This window comes from Microtus oregoni, unplaced genomic scaffold, assembly GCF_018167655.1.
Source record: "Microtus oregoni isolate MIOR12 unplaced genomic scaffold, Mior012 000011F_ref0000422, whole genome shotgun sequence".
Taxonomy (NCBI): domain Eukaryota; kingdom Metazoa; phylum Chordata; class Mammalia; order Rodentia; family Cricetidae; genus Microtus; species Microtus oregoni.
This window is the reverse complement of record NW_024543070.1, coordinates 40,582,020-40,597,101: the sequence shown is the minus strand read 5'-3', so window position 1 is coordinate 40,597,101 and position 15,082 is coordinate 40,582,020. Positions and strand designations below refer to the sequence as shown.

At 46.4% G+C, this 15,082-nt stretch overlaps 1 protein-coding gene across 3 annotated transcripts in view; it reads right to left on the bottom strand.

Annotated features, from left to right (window-relative positions):
- Tmem241 (transmembrane protein 241) overlaps positions 1-15,082 on the bottom strand; it is a 148,117-nt gene that overhangs the window by 119,000 nt on the left and 14,035 nt on the right. For all 3 annotated transcript variants that reach the window (XM_041659602.1, XM_041659603.1, XM_041659604.1), the window contains exons 4-5: positions 11,004-11,085; positions 1,516-1,593 (exon numbers count right to left, since the gene is read on the bottom strand). In XM_041659602.1, coding sequence (XP_041515536.1) covers positions 1,516-1,593; positions 11,004-11,085 — 160 coding nt within the window. The remainder of the gene's footprint in view (positions 1-1,515; positions 1,594-11,003; positions 11,086-15,082) is intronic.

The following is a 15,082-nucleotide window of genomic DNA, read 5'->3' as shown; positions in this document are numbered from 1 at the left end:
AAGGAAGTAAACTAGGGATGTAGAGAAAATAATGCCCTGTCACCAAACCATAACACACACACACACACATGCACACGCACGCACACACACATGCACACGCACGCACACACACATGCACCTGAAAAAGGTTGGGGGGCTGTAGCTCAATGGTAGGGTGCTTGGAGAGCATGCATGAAGTTCTGGGTTCCATCTCCAGCACCACAAACATGGATATGGTGGAACAGATGCATAGCCCTTATCTACAGAGCAAGTTACAGGCTAGCCTGAGGTACATGAGAAGGGCATCTTGGGCCCTAAACTAACAACAGAGTCAACACGTAAAGTGATGACAGATATTCTTAGCCGTGTCTCTATGACCCAACGCTAACAAAGCCAAACTCACAGTAACAAACACAGTTACCCATCTCCTATCTCAAATACCTATCCTGAGTTTGAGACTGCATAGGGCAACCTTCAGACTGCATAGTTAAAACCAACAGTAAAGGTTTGTACAGTCATTTTTTAACTTCATTGGCCTGAGGAGGTAAAATGTGATTTCTGTGCCCAAGGCTCATGTCACAGGGCAGAAGCCTCGATGGGCAAAGGCTCGGTGGACTGCCTGCTCCTTCACTCACCTCCCTGGTCCTCCCGCATTGCCTCGTCCTTCGAGGTCTGGCTTCTCCTAACTGTTCCTCTCTTCATTACTGCTTGCTGATCTTTCTTCTGGTCCCTTAGTCTTTCTTTCTGTCTGGGAAGATGCTCCAACACAGGCATCCCTAACTGTAGCTCTATTCATTCAAAGACTCGGGTGATCTTCTAGTTCCTTACAGTGTCAGATAAGACTAGGCCTTGAAAGAAGAGTAAGTCTCCGTGAGCGAGCAAAGGCCAGCACCTTGTATGACACTCAGCTGTGGGCTTCCTTGTGCTGTTGCGACCAGCTACAAGTGAGAGTGATTTCCCACACCAAATTCTGTGTCCTGAAGGTCTGGTTCTTCCCTGGCCTGGGGTCCAGCTGCACTGCCCATCATCAAGCAAGATGGGTCCCCTGAATCAGTGACCACTGCCAGGCAGTCTCACTGGAACTGGTGGGAGAAAAGGGCTTACATTTGGGTCATGTGCTGGCTGGTTTTAACGTCAACTTGACCCAAGCTAAGGGAACCTCCATTGAGAAGAAGCCTCCACAAGACTGGGTTTCAGGCAAGCCTATAGGGCATTTTCATAATTAGTGATTGATGTGAGAGGGCCCAGCCCATTGTGGGTGGAGCCACCCCTAGGCTGGTGGTCCTGGGTTCTCTAAGAAAGCAGGTGGAGTAAGCCAGGGAAGCAAGCCAGTGAGCAGCACCCCTCCACAGCCTCTGCATCAGTTCCTGCCTCCAGGTTCCTGCCCTCGCTCCTGCCCTCACTTCCAGTTGTTTCTGGTGTTTCATCAGAGCAACAGGAACCCTAACTAGGGCAGGCTACCGAGTGAAAAGCGGGTCTCTGACGTTTAAAGTAAGGGCTATGAAACATTTTTTTTAAGGCAGTTTGCTTATTTACCTCTTTCCAGACACACTTCTGGTACCCGCAGATGAGAACTTCAGCTACATTATGCAAAATGAAAAACACAGGAACAGCCTGAAAGCAAACAGAATAGCAAACATCAAAATACGTTCTCCCATCTTTCAGTCACTTGACTTTTGTTTAAAAATAAGGTGTATGGGAACATGCAGCCTTCAGTCTCTCCAGCAGAGAATCTTCTAGGCCAGCACTTTGCTGGAGTATTCTTCATTCTTCCTCCAAGATTTATTTATTTATTCTATGAGTAGGTTTTCTGCATGCATATTTGTGTACCATGTGTAGGCACAGCTAGTGGAAGCCAGAAGGTATCAGATTCACTGGAACTGGAGTTACAGAAGTGGGAGCCACTATATTGGTGCTAACAACAGTGCCCAGGTTCTCTGCAAGAGCAGCAAGTGCTCTTAACCACTGAGTTGTCTCTCTAGCCCTTGAAGTATTAATTTTGGTGGGGTGTATGTCAAGGTTCCTCTCCTATGGGGTTTTCATCCTCAGACTTAAGTACCCCCTCTGTATCATGCACCATGCCAGGTGCAGGGCACAAATCCCATGAGCATAGTGGACACACTGTCCCCAGCATGCAGGAGCTCAGGTGGCGTATCCTACAAGACACAGCGAGCCCAGCGAGGGAAGAGCAAGCCTTCATGGTGGAAATGAGGTCTTAAAACACAGAAGTGAGCAGCTTTATCATGTGATAGGGTGACCTGGAGCTGATCAAGCTAAGAATTTTAGAACAGACTTTTTGACTAGTTGAAACCATGGCTTTTGGTTTCCTGACTATGAATCCAGAAATGAGATTAAGTTTGGGGTTGAGAATTTAGAACTTTGGAGTTGAACTAAGGACCCAGAGGAGGTTTAACTGTCTAATTACACACTGTGGGCAGTTGTTTCCATCTCCCTTGGCCTGGCTGACCAGCAGCTGCAACGGGACCTGTCTGTAGGCATAAAACTGATTCCAAGCACACAGATAACAAGCACATGGATAATGTCACATGATTAACAGCTCCAAGTTGCCCCAGGATTGTTTATTTTGGAGGCAGGATCTATGAGCTATACAGCCCAGGCTGGCCTCTTAGAGATGAGATTACAAGCACGCAGCTCAACACCCAGTGTGCTAACAGTCAGCAATTGTTGACTTTGCATTGTTCCTTAACCCTCTTCCAAAGCAGATGACACTGTAGCTATGAGCCTCACAGACAAGGCAGACAAAGTCTCTGAAACTTCCAGGCAAGCTGCTCTGCTGTGACATTTAAATCCCAACAGGGATGTAAATCCCAGTGACCCTGCCACTGTCCAGGTTCAACAGGACTAGGATGAACCAGATCCTGACAGCTAGTTAGAGGTGTGCCTTATCCTTGTGGTTCTAGCACTCAGGAGGCTAAGGCAGGAGGATCACTGCTGGTTCATGGCCAGCCTGGGCTACAGAGTGAGTTACAGGCCAGCCTGGGCTACAGAGTGAATTACAGGCCAGCCTGGACTACAGAGTGAGTTACAAGCCAGCCTGGGGTACAGAATGAGGTACAGGCCAGCCTGGGCTACAGAGTGAGATGCTTTGACAAAAAAAAAAACAAACCAAATCGTGGCAGCAATAAAACTGCTAAACTCTGAAATGGGTGAGCTCTAACCAAAGCTGTGTTGTTTTAAAGGAGGTATCACTGATTCTTCCTTATGTTTTAAATCTAAGTTTCTCAAGCCATTTTTCCTACTGAAAAGCTAACAGATTAGAGACAGCCAGCCCACAGCTGACCAGTTAAACTGTATCCCCAGGACAGAGATCGACCAAAAGCAAAGCCAACTCTTCCTTGGCCTCTAGCTGCAAAATCCTCCCTCGAAACCCTGCTGTTTTGGTTCTAGAGGCTTGCTGTTGCCTGATGCCTTGGGAACACCAAAGCATTTCCCCCATTGCTGGGTCCAAATATTCAAAGAGAAAGTTAAGAGAGTATGGTTTATTCTGGCTCACAGTTTGAGGGGATCCCGTCCATCATGACTGACAGGGAAGGAAGGCATGTGGCACCATCATCAGCAAGAGGTAGCTAGTCACCCTGCCTCTGTAGTCAGTGTTCTGGTTCCTGCTCTCTTGCCGTGATAAGACACATGACCACAGCAACTTATACGGCAGGCTTGCTTACAGTTTCAGAGGGTTAGAGTCATGATCAACCATCATGGAAGGGAGCATGGCAGCAGGCAGGCAGCCATGGCACTGGAGCAGCAGCTGAGAGCTCACGTCTGGAGGCAACAACCATCAGGCAGAGAGAGCTAACTAGGAATGGCATGGGCTTTTGAAACCCAAAGCCCACCCACCTGCTGTGGGACAATGGTCTTATATCCTGTCACTTGTATTATTTTAATAAAATGCTGATTGGCCGGTAGCCAGGCAGGAAGTATAGGTCAGGCGACCAGGCAGGAAGTAGAAGTGGGGCGATAAGAACAGGAGAATTCTGGGAAAAAGAAATGGTGAGTCTGCAGTTGTCATCCAGACACAGATGAAGCAGGATGAGAATGCCTCACTGATGAAAGGTACCAAGTCACATGTCTAACACAGACAAGAATTATGGGTTAATACAAGTTATGAAAGTTAGTAAGGGAAGTAGACAAAGACAAGATCTCCTGAGTAAATTGGTAGCATGGGGACCTTGGGAGAGGGCTGAAGGGGAAGGGAAAGACAGGGAGGGGAGCAGAGAAAAATGTAGAGCTCAATTTAAAAAAAAAGAGCTAATAAGAAGCCTGAGCTACTAGACCAACCAGTTTATAATAAATGTAGACCTCTGTGTATTTCTTTGGGACCAGGTGGGACAGAAACATCTGTCAACAAACACCCCAGTGACACAACCCGGTCCTTCCTTAACAGTTCCACCAACTGGGGACATTCAGACATATGAGCCTATGGGGGTCATTCTCATTCAGACCACCACAGTCAGGAAAGTGACCCACTTCCTTGAGCAAAGATCCACCTCCTAAAGGTTCTGTGGCCTTGAAATACAGTGGCACCTGTTGGGGTCCAAAAGTGATTGGATACAGGAGTCTATAGGGGTATTTCACACTCAGCCACACACTGCCCTTTATTACCCTCATAGGCTTAACTTCGGCAGGACCTACGTGGGTTAAATTAGACAAAAATTATGATATGTGGCGACAGTAGTAACAGTAGGTAGAAAACACTGAGTGTTTACCGTACACCAGATGACCGCCTGCTGCATACTCACCATTAACATCCCCACTACACTGATGAGAAAACTGAGGGGCAGATTGCTTCTGGTTCTTAACCTGCTATTAATTGCTTAAAACCACTTTTTCTGAGTTGTCATCATTGAAATTGCCAAGGCTTGACCCAAAGACGTACGTGCTAGGCAAGCTTCTACTCTGAGCCACACCCCAGCTGAGGCCACTCTAGATATTTGTTTCCCCTACGCAGGACCAAGGGAGTTTATTTTTATACCCTTATGATTTTGGGGATGATCTCAACAAGACAAGTTCCTATCATCAGCCACCATAGAGCCCAAATCATGATTCTGGAAACAAATCTGCCAAATGTAATTGATCACGTTGTACCTCAGGCCATTTCATTTAATTATATGGGTGTACAATCCACAACTAAGTAATTAATATTTCACCCACGTGCAAATGAAATTCTTTGATATGAAGATTAAATTGTTAACTATGAACTTAGAAGTTTGTCATTATTCTCATGCTTCCTGGGATACAATTTTGAAGTCTCAGAAAAATTTCCCATAGAAAACCCTGGTCCTGACCACAGACATGGCCTCTGGTCAATCTATAGAGGTATAGATGACCCTAAGGCAAGCACGCTCCTGGGTTAGCTTCTCCTTATTAGTATTATTACATTTTAGTTATTTCTGTGCATGGAGGGAGTGGGTGAGTGTGTGACCTCAAGAAGAGATCAAAGGACAGCCTACAGGAGGTAATTCTCTCCCCACCAAGCGGGTCCCAGGGATTGAACTCGGGTCCTCAGGAGGTAATTCTCTCTCCACCAAGCAGATCTTAGGGATTGAATTTGGTTCTTCTGCCTACAGGAAGTAATTTTTTCTCCACCAAGCAGGTCCCAGGGATTGAACTCGGGTCCTCAGGAGGTAATTTTCTTTCTCCAACAACTAGGGTCCTCAGGTTTACTGGCAGGCACATCTACCTGCTGAGGCATCTCACTGGCTCCCTACGTTAGCTTTTTAATTTCTGTAAAAGAATGACAGTCCTGTTTCTTCTCTTTAGATGATTTTTAAATATGTAGATATGTCCTTGATGTATTCTATAAAACAATTGCATGCAGGCAGGCCCTCTCCATAGAAAGCAATCTTGAAGATACTTGTTTTTTTAAGAGTGCATCTTACACTGTAGCCCAGATCATCTTGTAATTCACTATATATCCCTGAATGGCTTTAAGTTCTCGGCAATCCTGCATTGACATGTTAGAATTACAGGTATGTGCCACTACACCTGGCAATTTTTAGTTGGTTTTTTTTTCATGAACCACCACACTGTTCTGCACAGCAGCCACACTATTCCCAGCTTCTGACAGCAATGCCTGAGCATCCAGATTTCCCCACATCCTTACCAACACTTGTGGTTGGCAACAGTCACCCCGATGGGAATGAAGCAGGGTCTCCAAGAGTTAGTATCTGCACTTTCCTTTTTCTTCACACAAACTATACTTAACATCTGTGGGTGTTTCCCTGCATATATGTCTGTGGACAAGTGCATGTCTGGTGCCTACAGGAACAAGTGTCTACGGGGCACACGGCCACACGCCGCACCTCTCTCACACCTCTGCACAGAACTTGGGGCCATCACTGAGGGAGCCCGAGGCCAGTGAAGATTGAACGGAAAGAGTGTCTGGACATGACAGGAGCCTACAGCAGCTGCCACCAATGCATAAGTCAGGCATGCCCGCGCACCTCTGTCATCCCAGCACTCAGGAGGGGTTGGTGGGAGAATCAGAAGTTCAAGGTCATCCTCAGCTACACAGAGTTTGAGCCTGGGGCAGATGAAATAAAAAGATAACAATGACAACAAACAACTTTGGGATGCTCTCTTCTCTTCTAACCTCTTCAGAATCAGTCAGCTGTAGTGTGGTGTGGGGAACCCACAAAGAACTCCCCCATGGGGCCCTGCAAAGCTAACTCAGACAGCTTCAAGGCTTTGTCAGATCTACTCAAAAGTGTTTCGTATAACAATACACCCACGATTTTAACTGCACGCATCCCCAAGTTTTCCTGGATTCATTAATTGGCAGGCTGGCAGCAGAACTGTGAGGGCTGTTCTCTATCCAACACAAACTGTCTGAGTGCCCAGTGTTTATCCAACCGGGGAATGTCTACGCAGCAATGGAAAAGCAAAGAACGGAAAAGATGCTGGGTTGAATTCTCTCACTGAACAACAGGTGTCTCCTACTCACTGTCCTCCCACTTCCAGTGGGTATATGGGGTGGGAGTTCTTTCTCTAACAGGTCTGAATTGAGCAGCTTCTCTTTGCCTGTTAGACAAGGCCATAGATGCTCTAGGTTAGTCCACTCAACTGTCAGGCTCGGGAACTCACATGAAAGCGGAAGTCAATTGATTAAACTAGAATGTAATTCAACTTCTTCAAAAAGTTCTGTTGTAAACCACAAGACAGCTCAACTGAATGGTGTATTTTAGGGCTGAAGCTGGTGTAAACCCTGTAACCAAAGAGCAAGCTAAAGACAGGCTTGCCCAGAAATTATCTTCCTGACACCATTCTAAAGTGACTGCTGAGAACAGACTGAATGGGGATTTCAGGTGGGTTTTCTGAGGAATTTTAGCCATTGGATATTTGAGTCCCTTGTTAAGCAAGGTGCCTGAACCTGAGAACAGCCGCACCCTCTTCTTAGTCTGGCCACCCCACCGCAGACTGAGCCCGGAGCCTCTGTCTCCTCCCGTCTGTGCTCCACGCTTCTTCGGCGGCAGTGGGAGATGGCAAAGCTAAGGTGCATGGCAAACTAGGAAACACGGCCTCCCCCTCCCAACAAGTCTGCAGAACAGCCATGGGCAGTGACCACAAGGACCCAATCTAAGTGAAGTCTGGGACTCAGATAAGAGCCATGAGGAAGACAGTCTCCTTATGAACGGAGAGGAGGTGAGGCTGAGGTGATCGGCACTGACACTGGACAGATACCCTGTGGAAGTGCAAGACAGCAGTGGATTTTCTGGGTATGTCACTCCCTCTGGATCCTGCCAGGCCTGAAGCGAGTCTCTATCCTAAAACTTACTTACACGAACCAGTACCCTTCCTGACTGCCTAGACGAGAGTGGGCTTTGGAACAAAGTAAAAAGACTATGTAGTCAGACTCCATGGCACACACGCGTACTCACACAGATTCTAATTGCCAGGTTCTGTGGTACATGGGCTGCACAGAAAGACAAAGTCCAGGCTGGAGAGAGGACTCGGCAGTTAAGAGACCTGATTCTTCCAGAGAACACAGGTTCAATTCCCAGCACCCACATGGCAGCTCACAATGACTGCAATTTCAGTTCCAGAGGATCTGACACCCACACACAGACACACATGCAGGTAAAACACCAATGCACATTTAAAAAAAGTAAATTATTTAAAAAATTTAAAAAGCCTTTTTTAAAAAAAAGTCCATATTCATTAGTTCTTAAGGAGACCAATCTGAAAAGGACAACATACGACACATCAGAGGAGCTGCCACTTTGTGGGGACTGGAGGCAGGACTCTACACCTACGCCTCTTCCTCCATTAGGTCGCTGGTCTTTGCCTCATCCATCACTTGCCCAGTGACTATGACTCACATAAAGATATAAAGGAGAGCTGGAGGGATGGTTCAGTGGATAAAGTGCTCGATGCACAAGCATGAGGACCTGAGTTCAGATTTCCAGAAACTACCTAAAAGCCAGGCGTAAATGGGGCACATCTGTACCCTAAAAGCCAGGCGTAAATGGGGCACATCTGTACCCTAAAAGTCAGGTGTGAAGAGGCACATCTGTACCCTAAAAGCCAGGTGTAAAAGGGGCACATCTGTAACCTAAAAGTCAGGTGTAAATGGGGCACATCTGTACCCTAAAAGTCAGGCGTGAAGGGGCACATCTGTAACCTAAAAGCCAGGTGTAAATGGGGCACATCTGTAACCTAAAAGTCAGGTGTGAAGGGGCACATCTGTAACCTAAAAACCAGGTGTGAAGGGGCACATCTGTAACCTAAAAGTCAGGTGTAAAAGGGGCACATCTGTAACCTAAAAGCCAGGTGTGAAGGGGCACATCTGTAACCTAAAAGCCAGGTGTGAAGGGGCACATCTATAACGAAAAAGTCAGGTGTGAAGGGGCACATCTGTAACCTAAAAGCCAGGTGTGAAGGGGCACATCTGTAACCTAAAAGCCAGGTGTGAAGGGGCACATCTGTAACCTAAAAGCCAGGTGTGAAGGGGCACAGACCTAAAAGCCAGGCATGAAGGGGCACATCTGTAACCTAAAAGCCAGGCGTGAAGGGGCACATCTGTAACCTAAAAGTCAGGTGTGAAGGGGCACATCTGTACCCTAAAAGTCAGGTGTGAAGGGGCACATCTGTACCCTAAAAGTCAGGTGTGAAGGGGCACATCTGTAACCTAAAAACCAGGTATGATGGTGCACATATGCAATTGCAGTGGTAGAAAGGGTGGAGGTAGGCAGATCCCAGGGTCTCACTACCCAGCTAGTGTAGCTGAAAGTTGATGATACCATGTCTCAAACGTAGTGTGTGTGTGTGTGTGTGTGTTAGAAGATTCCTATTGTTGACCTCTAAAATCCACATATGCACACACATATAGTGATATTTTATTTATGTTTTAATAAAGGTTGCCTGAAGATCAGAAAAGCAAAACAGCCAAGCCACTAGAGAAATCTTACCTCTACCAAGGCTGGGCGACTGCAGACTGAACCCTGAGCCTCCATCTCCTCAACAGTATAAATCATGAAAGAAATGATTTAACTTCCAAATTACTTTCTCAACTGCTATTTTATAACTCTGAAGCTATCCGAACAATATTGTTACCCAGCTAGACAAACTTTGTTGGTTTTACATCTGAGAACTCAAGAACTAACATAACAGCAAACACTATAAAAAGACAAAATTATTTTGCAAATTCTGTACTTTTCCAAAAGGCAGATACAGTTATTTTCTGATAAATAAAAATAGAAGTTGATAAGGTGAAAGGAGGCTTTAATACCATCTTGATTTCTAAGTCCATGTGGTTTTAATGGACTGCAGTGTAGAGTTCCAGATGATGCATTTGGAAACCACACAGTTGAGGAGCTCAGTCCTGAAGCAGGGGGATGAGGAACAGGAAACAAAATGGACAGTTCATGTGACTAGTCCCCCCGGATACTGCTCCACTCTTTCCCACACCTGTCTTCACAGCTGCATCCAGCATCCCCTGGACCATTTTATCAATGCAACTGGTGCTGTTGGACTTTCTGTGAGTTACCAGCTCCCAAATTGTGATGCGGGGACTTCTTATCAGTTATGAGAGCTTGTCCTTGCCTTAGGCTACTTCCCATCTACCTCTTAAAACATAATTAACCCGTTTATATTAACTATGTTCTGCCACGCGGCTCATTGCCTCCCTTCCATACTGTACATCCCATTTCCTCTGGGTCTGACTCATGAATTCCACCTCTCTTCTTCCCAGAGTTCCTATCTCTGCCCAGAATCCCACTGCCTATCCTTTCCGGCTTAGTCATTCAGCTCTTTATTAAATCAATCAGAAAGTGCCTTGGCAGAGACACATCTTCACAGTATACAAAAAGGCAGCCCAGTTCCGACTCCTCAGCAGCAGGCACAGGGTCTTGCTCAAGTGAGGCTGGACCGCGGCAGACTTCACAGCTGTTGCTACTGTGTCTCTCTTTGCCCACCTCCGCCTTGTGAGAAAGCTGGCCCTGTCGTAGCCTCTAATTAAAAAGATGCTTCATGTTATCTCAGGCCCAGGTTTCTCTGTCAGAGTTTGGATATCAAGGGTCCCCTCAGAAGGGCTCACACACTGCAGGCTTGGTCCCCAGGTACTGGTACTTGTTTGGGAAAGTCTGGAAACTATAGGCAGCAAGACCTCCAGTAAGTTACTGGGGACAGGCCTTTGAAAGTTACTTCTGGTCCTCCATCTTCTATCTCACTGTCCCCATCTGTCATGGGGTGAATAGCTCAACCACATCCTCCATTGCTTGATGCTCAACCTCACCACAGGCCCAACACCTAAGAGGCAAGGACTCAGTCTGGGACCCTCTGAAACAGTGAGCCAAAATATATTTCCTTAAGTTGTTCCCTTGGTGTTTTGATTACAGCTACAGTAAGCTGACCAACAGCTCTGTTCTCTGATCTAATTTTACATTCCAGCTGATGTTGCCCCCCACAGATGCCAGGTGCAATAAATTAAAACACAAAAGGCAACAAGGAAAGAGGGGTTGTGTACCCCCCCCCATACACACACACACATACAACATTCTAATACTTACCAGTCTGGACAAAGCTCTGGACCCTGCATAGATTATACCCACTGACAGCACTGAAGCAGGAAGCCATGCCAAAACATTAGATCTGAAAAGAGGGGGAGAAATTATAATGCTTTTACTACTTCATGTTTGAAAAGACCTAGCTGGATGGGTTGACCTTCAGAGGCACCAATGTCTTCCAACAAGGTTGTCTAAATATCCTTGGGGGACCCAATAAGTGAGATGTGTTCTTTACTCGCTGAGAGAGCAGACACACACACACACACGCAGACACACACACACACACACACACACACACACACACACACCACACACGAAGGCATCTAATATATAATTGTCATGTAACATCTACTTAGCATTCAGGAAACCTCCAAACTGAGCATGGACAGGCCTTGCCACAGGCTCAGGAGAGGACACAACTGACTTTCTCCAACGGTGAAAATTTTCAAGCACATCAGTAATTTTTTTTTAATGTGTGAATGTTCTGCATGTACACCTGAAAGTCAGAAGAGGGCGCAAGATCCTACTACAGATGGCTGTGAGCCACTATGTGGGTGCTGGGAATTGAACTTAGGACCTCTAGAAGAGCTCTTAACCCCTGAACCATCTCTTCAGCCCCCCAATAAAACTTTTTAAAAGACTGTTTACCTAAGATATTTCAAACAGCTCCACAGAATCACAACTTTAAACCAAAAATTAGAAAAAAAATGGTTTTTAAATAATAAACCTCAGGAGTTCAGGTGGTCATATTCTGGCAAGGTACATGGTCTGCAAATGTAAGGATCTGTGTAAGATCCCCAGGACCCTTGTAAAATCTGGGTGTGCTGGTGCACCCTGTAATCCAGTGCTGGCGTGACAAGAGGACCTTTGGAGCTTGCTAGTCAGAATGCTGAATCTGAGGGTTCCACATTTAATGGGAGACCTGTCTCAAAAAAAATAAAAGGTGGCCTTTAATCCCAGCACTTGGGAAGCAGTGGCAGGCGGCTCTCTGTGAGTTTGAGGCAAGTCTGGTCTGCAGAGCTAGTGCCAGGACAGCCAGGGCTACACAGAGAAACCCTGTCTCGAAAAACCAAAAAGATAAGAAAAAAGGTAGACAGTGATTGATGAAGACACCCACAGTCAACTCTGGCCTGAGCACACACGTGCACAAGAATGTGCACAGGTATACATGTGTATGGTTAAGACTACCAACCAAACACTTTTAATTTCTTACAGAGGGAAAGCATCCCCATATGTTCATTTTGCACTGGACTTTGAGTCCATCAACCACATGCCGTATCCATAAGGAAGTCCTACCCTCTCACAGAGAGGTATAGGAAGTGCGGCTTAGAACAGGCATTGGATAAACCAGAACTGCCAATCACGTAGACCTTTAACGGAAGGATGCCTGGTCACCTGGGATGCCAGAGGAAAAAGTGGTCAATCAACCCAGTGATTTTCCTGCTATTCTATGAGCCAGCCTTTCTGAATCCCCCAAAATCCTGAGCACTGTTCAGGCCCTAATCCTAGCTTAGTCTCCCAGTGAATAGAACACATCCCTATGAAAGAGGCACCAGGTTCTCTGCATCCTCCACCAATAGAATCTACCTTTTCACTTATCACTTATCCTTCCTCTGGCCCTAGCCCTGTTCTCTGTTTATAAGCCAATAGAATCCATTCTTATTGCAAAGGCCATCAGCCACAACTTCTACTATGTTTAAATATGTAAGGAAAATAGACAACAGGCTCAAATCCCAGAGTGTAGTTGGTTGTATTACTTTGTACTCCTGCTCTTTAGTTCTTTGGGGGGCCTGCTGCCCAGTGTCCAATAAATACACAGGGAGGCTTATTCTTTCTTATAAATGCCCAAACTTAGCTTGGCTTGTTTCTATCCAGCTTTTCCTAAATTATCTCATCCACCTTTTGCCTCTGGGCTTTTACCTGTCTCTGTTTCTGTATACCTATCTTTACTTCTTACTCCATGTCTTCTTACTTACTTCTTACTGTGTGGTGGGTGACTGCCCTTTCTTTTCTCACTTCTTGATCCCTCTCCTTGTTCTCTTGTTCCTTCTCTTTTTCTCCTTCTATTTATTCTCTCTGCCTTCCAGCCCCACCTATCCTTTCTCCTTCCTTGCTATTGGCCATTCAGCTCTTTGTTATACCAATCGGGTGCTTCAGACAGGCCAAGTAACACAGCTTCACAGAATTAAACAAATGCAACATAAAAGAATGCAACGGGCTGGAGAGATGGTTCAGAGTTTAAGAGCACTGCTTGCTCTTCCAAAGGTCCTGAGTTCAATTACCAGCAACCACATGGTGGCTCACAACCATCTGTAATGAGGTCTGGTTCCCTCTTCTGGCCCACAGGCAGGCAAACCACTGTATACTTAATAAATAAATGAATCTTTTAGAAAAAAAAGAATGCAACACATCTTTGTATCATTAAACAAATGTTTTACAGCATAAACAAATGTAACACATCTTAATATTCTATAACAACTGGAGACCTTGACTGAGTACTGGCAAAGAAGGCACTGTCAGCAAGGCCGTGGTGGTGCACACCTTTAATCCCAGCACTTGGGAGGAAGAGGTTGGTAGATCTCTGTGAGTCTGAGGCCAGCCTGTTCTACAGAGCTAGTTTCAGGACAACGAGGGCTACACAAAGAAACCCTATCTTGAAAAAACAAAAGGGGGGGGGATAGAGCTGCCCCGAGTTTTCATTCTTATCTTTTCCCAGTTCACTTTCCTGCCAGTGGAAATAGCTGCAGGAACTCCCAACAGAAAGACATTGTGCTGGGAAGTGAGCTGACATCAATAGCACTGAGGTTGTGGTGTTGACACCATGCCTGCTGCTCCACCTTCTTCTCTGCCTCCGGCCTGAGACCAGGCAGCCTGGCTACTGACTCTCACTACCAACTTCCCTTCATCTTCTAAGGTCTAAGGGACTCCCTCCTCTGCCATTTTTGCCAGATCACGGGTAGGAGCTTATGGAGTTGAGGGAGAAGAAGAGGGAGAGGGTGAGATAGTCCCATATAACAGGAGAGTCCCAGAAATAGGGCTCCTTTCAAGCTGCTAGTCTGGGGGGGGGGGGGGTTTAAAAGAATTTATAGCAGAAACTAGAGTGGGTGTGGGAGGAGGGTGAGCTGTTAGTCCAGGGCCCAATGAGGTGGGTACCCAGGAGCCTGCTCTCACTTCCAGTCACACAATCACCAAGGCCACAATCAGGCGTGCTTATTTAGGAGTGTGCAGGCTAATTTTCTGTCATCTTGACACAGGTTAGAGTCAGCTGAGAGGAGGGAACCCCAATTGAGAAAATGCCTCTATAAGATCCAGCTGTAGGGAAGCCTGCAGGATATTTTCTCAATTAGTGATTGATGGGGAGGGCCCCGCCCATTGTGGGTGGAGCCATCGCTGGCCTGGTGGTCCTGGGTTCTATAAGACAGAGGACTAAGCAGCTCCCCTCCATGGCCTCTGCACCAGCCACTGCCGCCAGGATCCTGCCCTGCTTGAGTTCCTGTGCTGCCTTCCTTCAGTGACGGACCATGATATGAAACCATAAGCCAAATAAACCCTTTCCTCCCAAACTTGCTTTTGGTCATGGTGTTTCAATGAAGCAATAGTAATCCCAACTAAGACCAGGAGATAGCAAAGAAACAGAAAGCAGAACCCTCTCTTGACGTTCTGAGAACTGCTGATTTGGGGTCCCTGCCCCCCTTGACCAGTTCCTATCCCCTGTTCCTATCAAAAGCTGTCCTCTCACACAGATGCACACTAACTAACCCCTGGCCAGGTTCCTACTGAACAGTCAGTAAATACAAGGCGAGAATCTCAAGTCAAGCCTACCCAGCCTAGGCCTTCAATCATGTCTCTGCACTATGCCCACACACCCATTGTCCACTACTGGGAGACAAGGCTATCGACGGGTACGCTGCAAGTAAAAGAGCTAACAGAGATGTTCTCCATTATCACAGTCCTGCCTGCAAAAATAGATGTCTACAGCCCCAACAAAAAGATGAACAGAGAGAGGAGCATGCCATCCCCACCCTCAGGGGCCAAGAGATACTGCAGATGGTGGCCATTCCCCTAGGAAAAGGCTTTCCCAA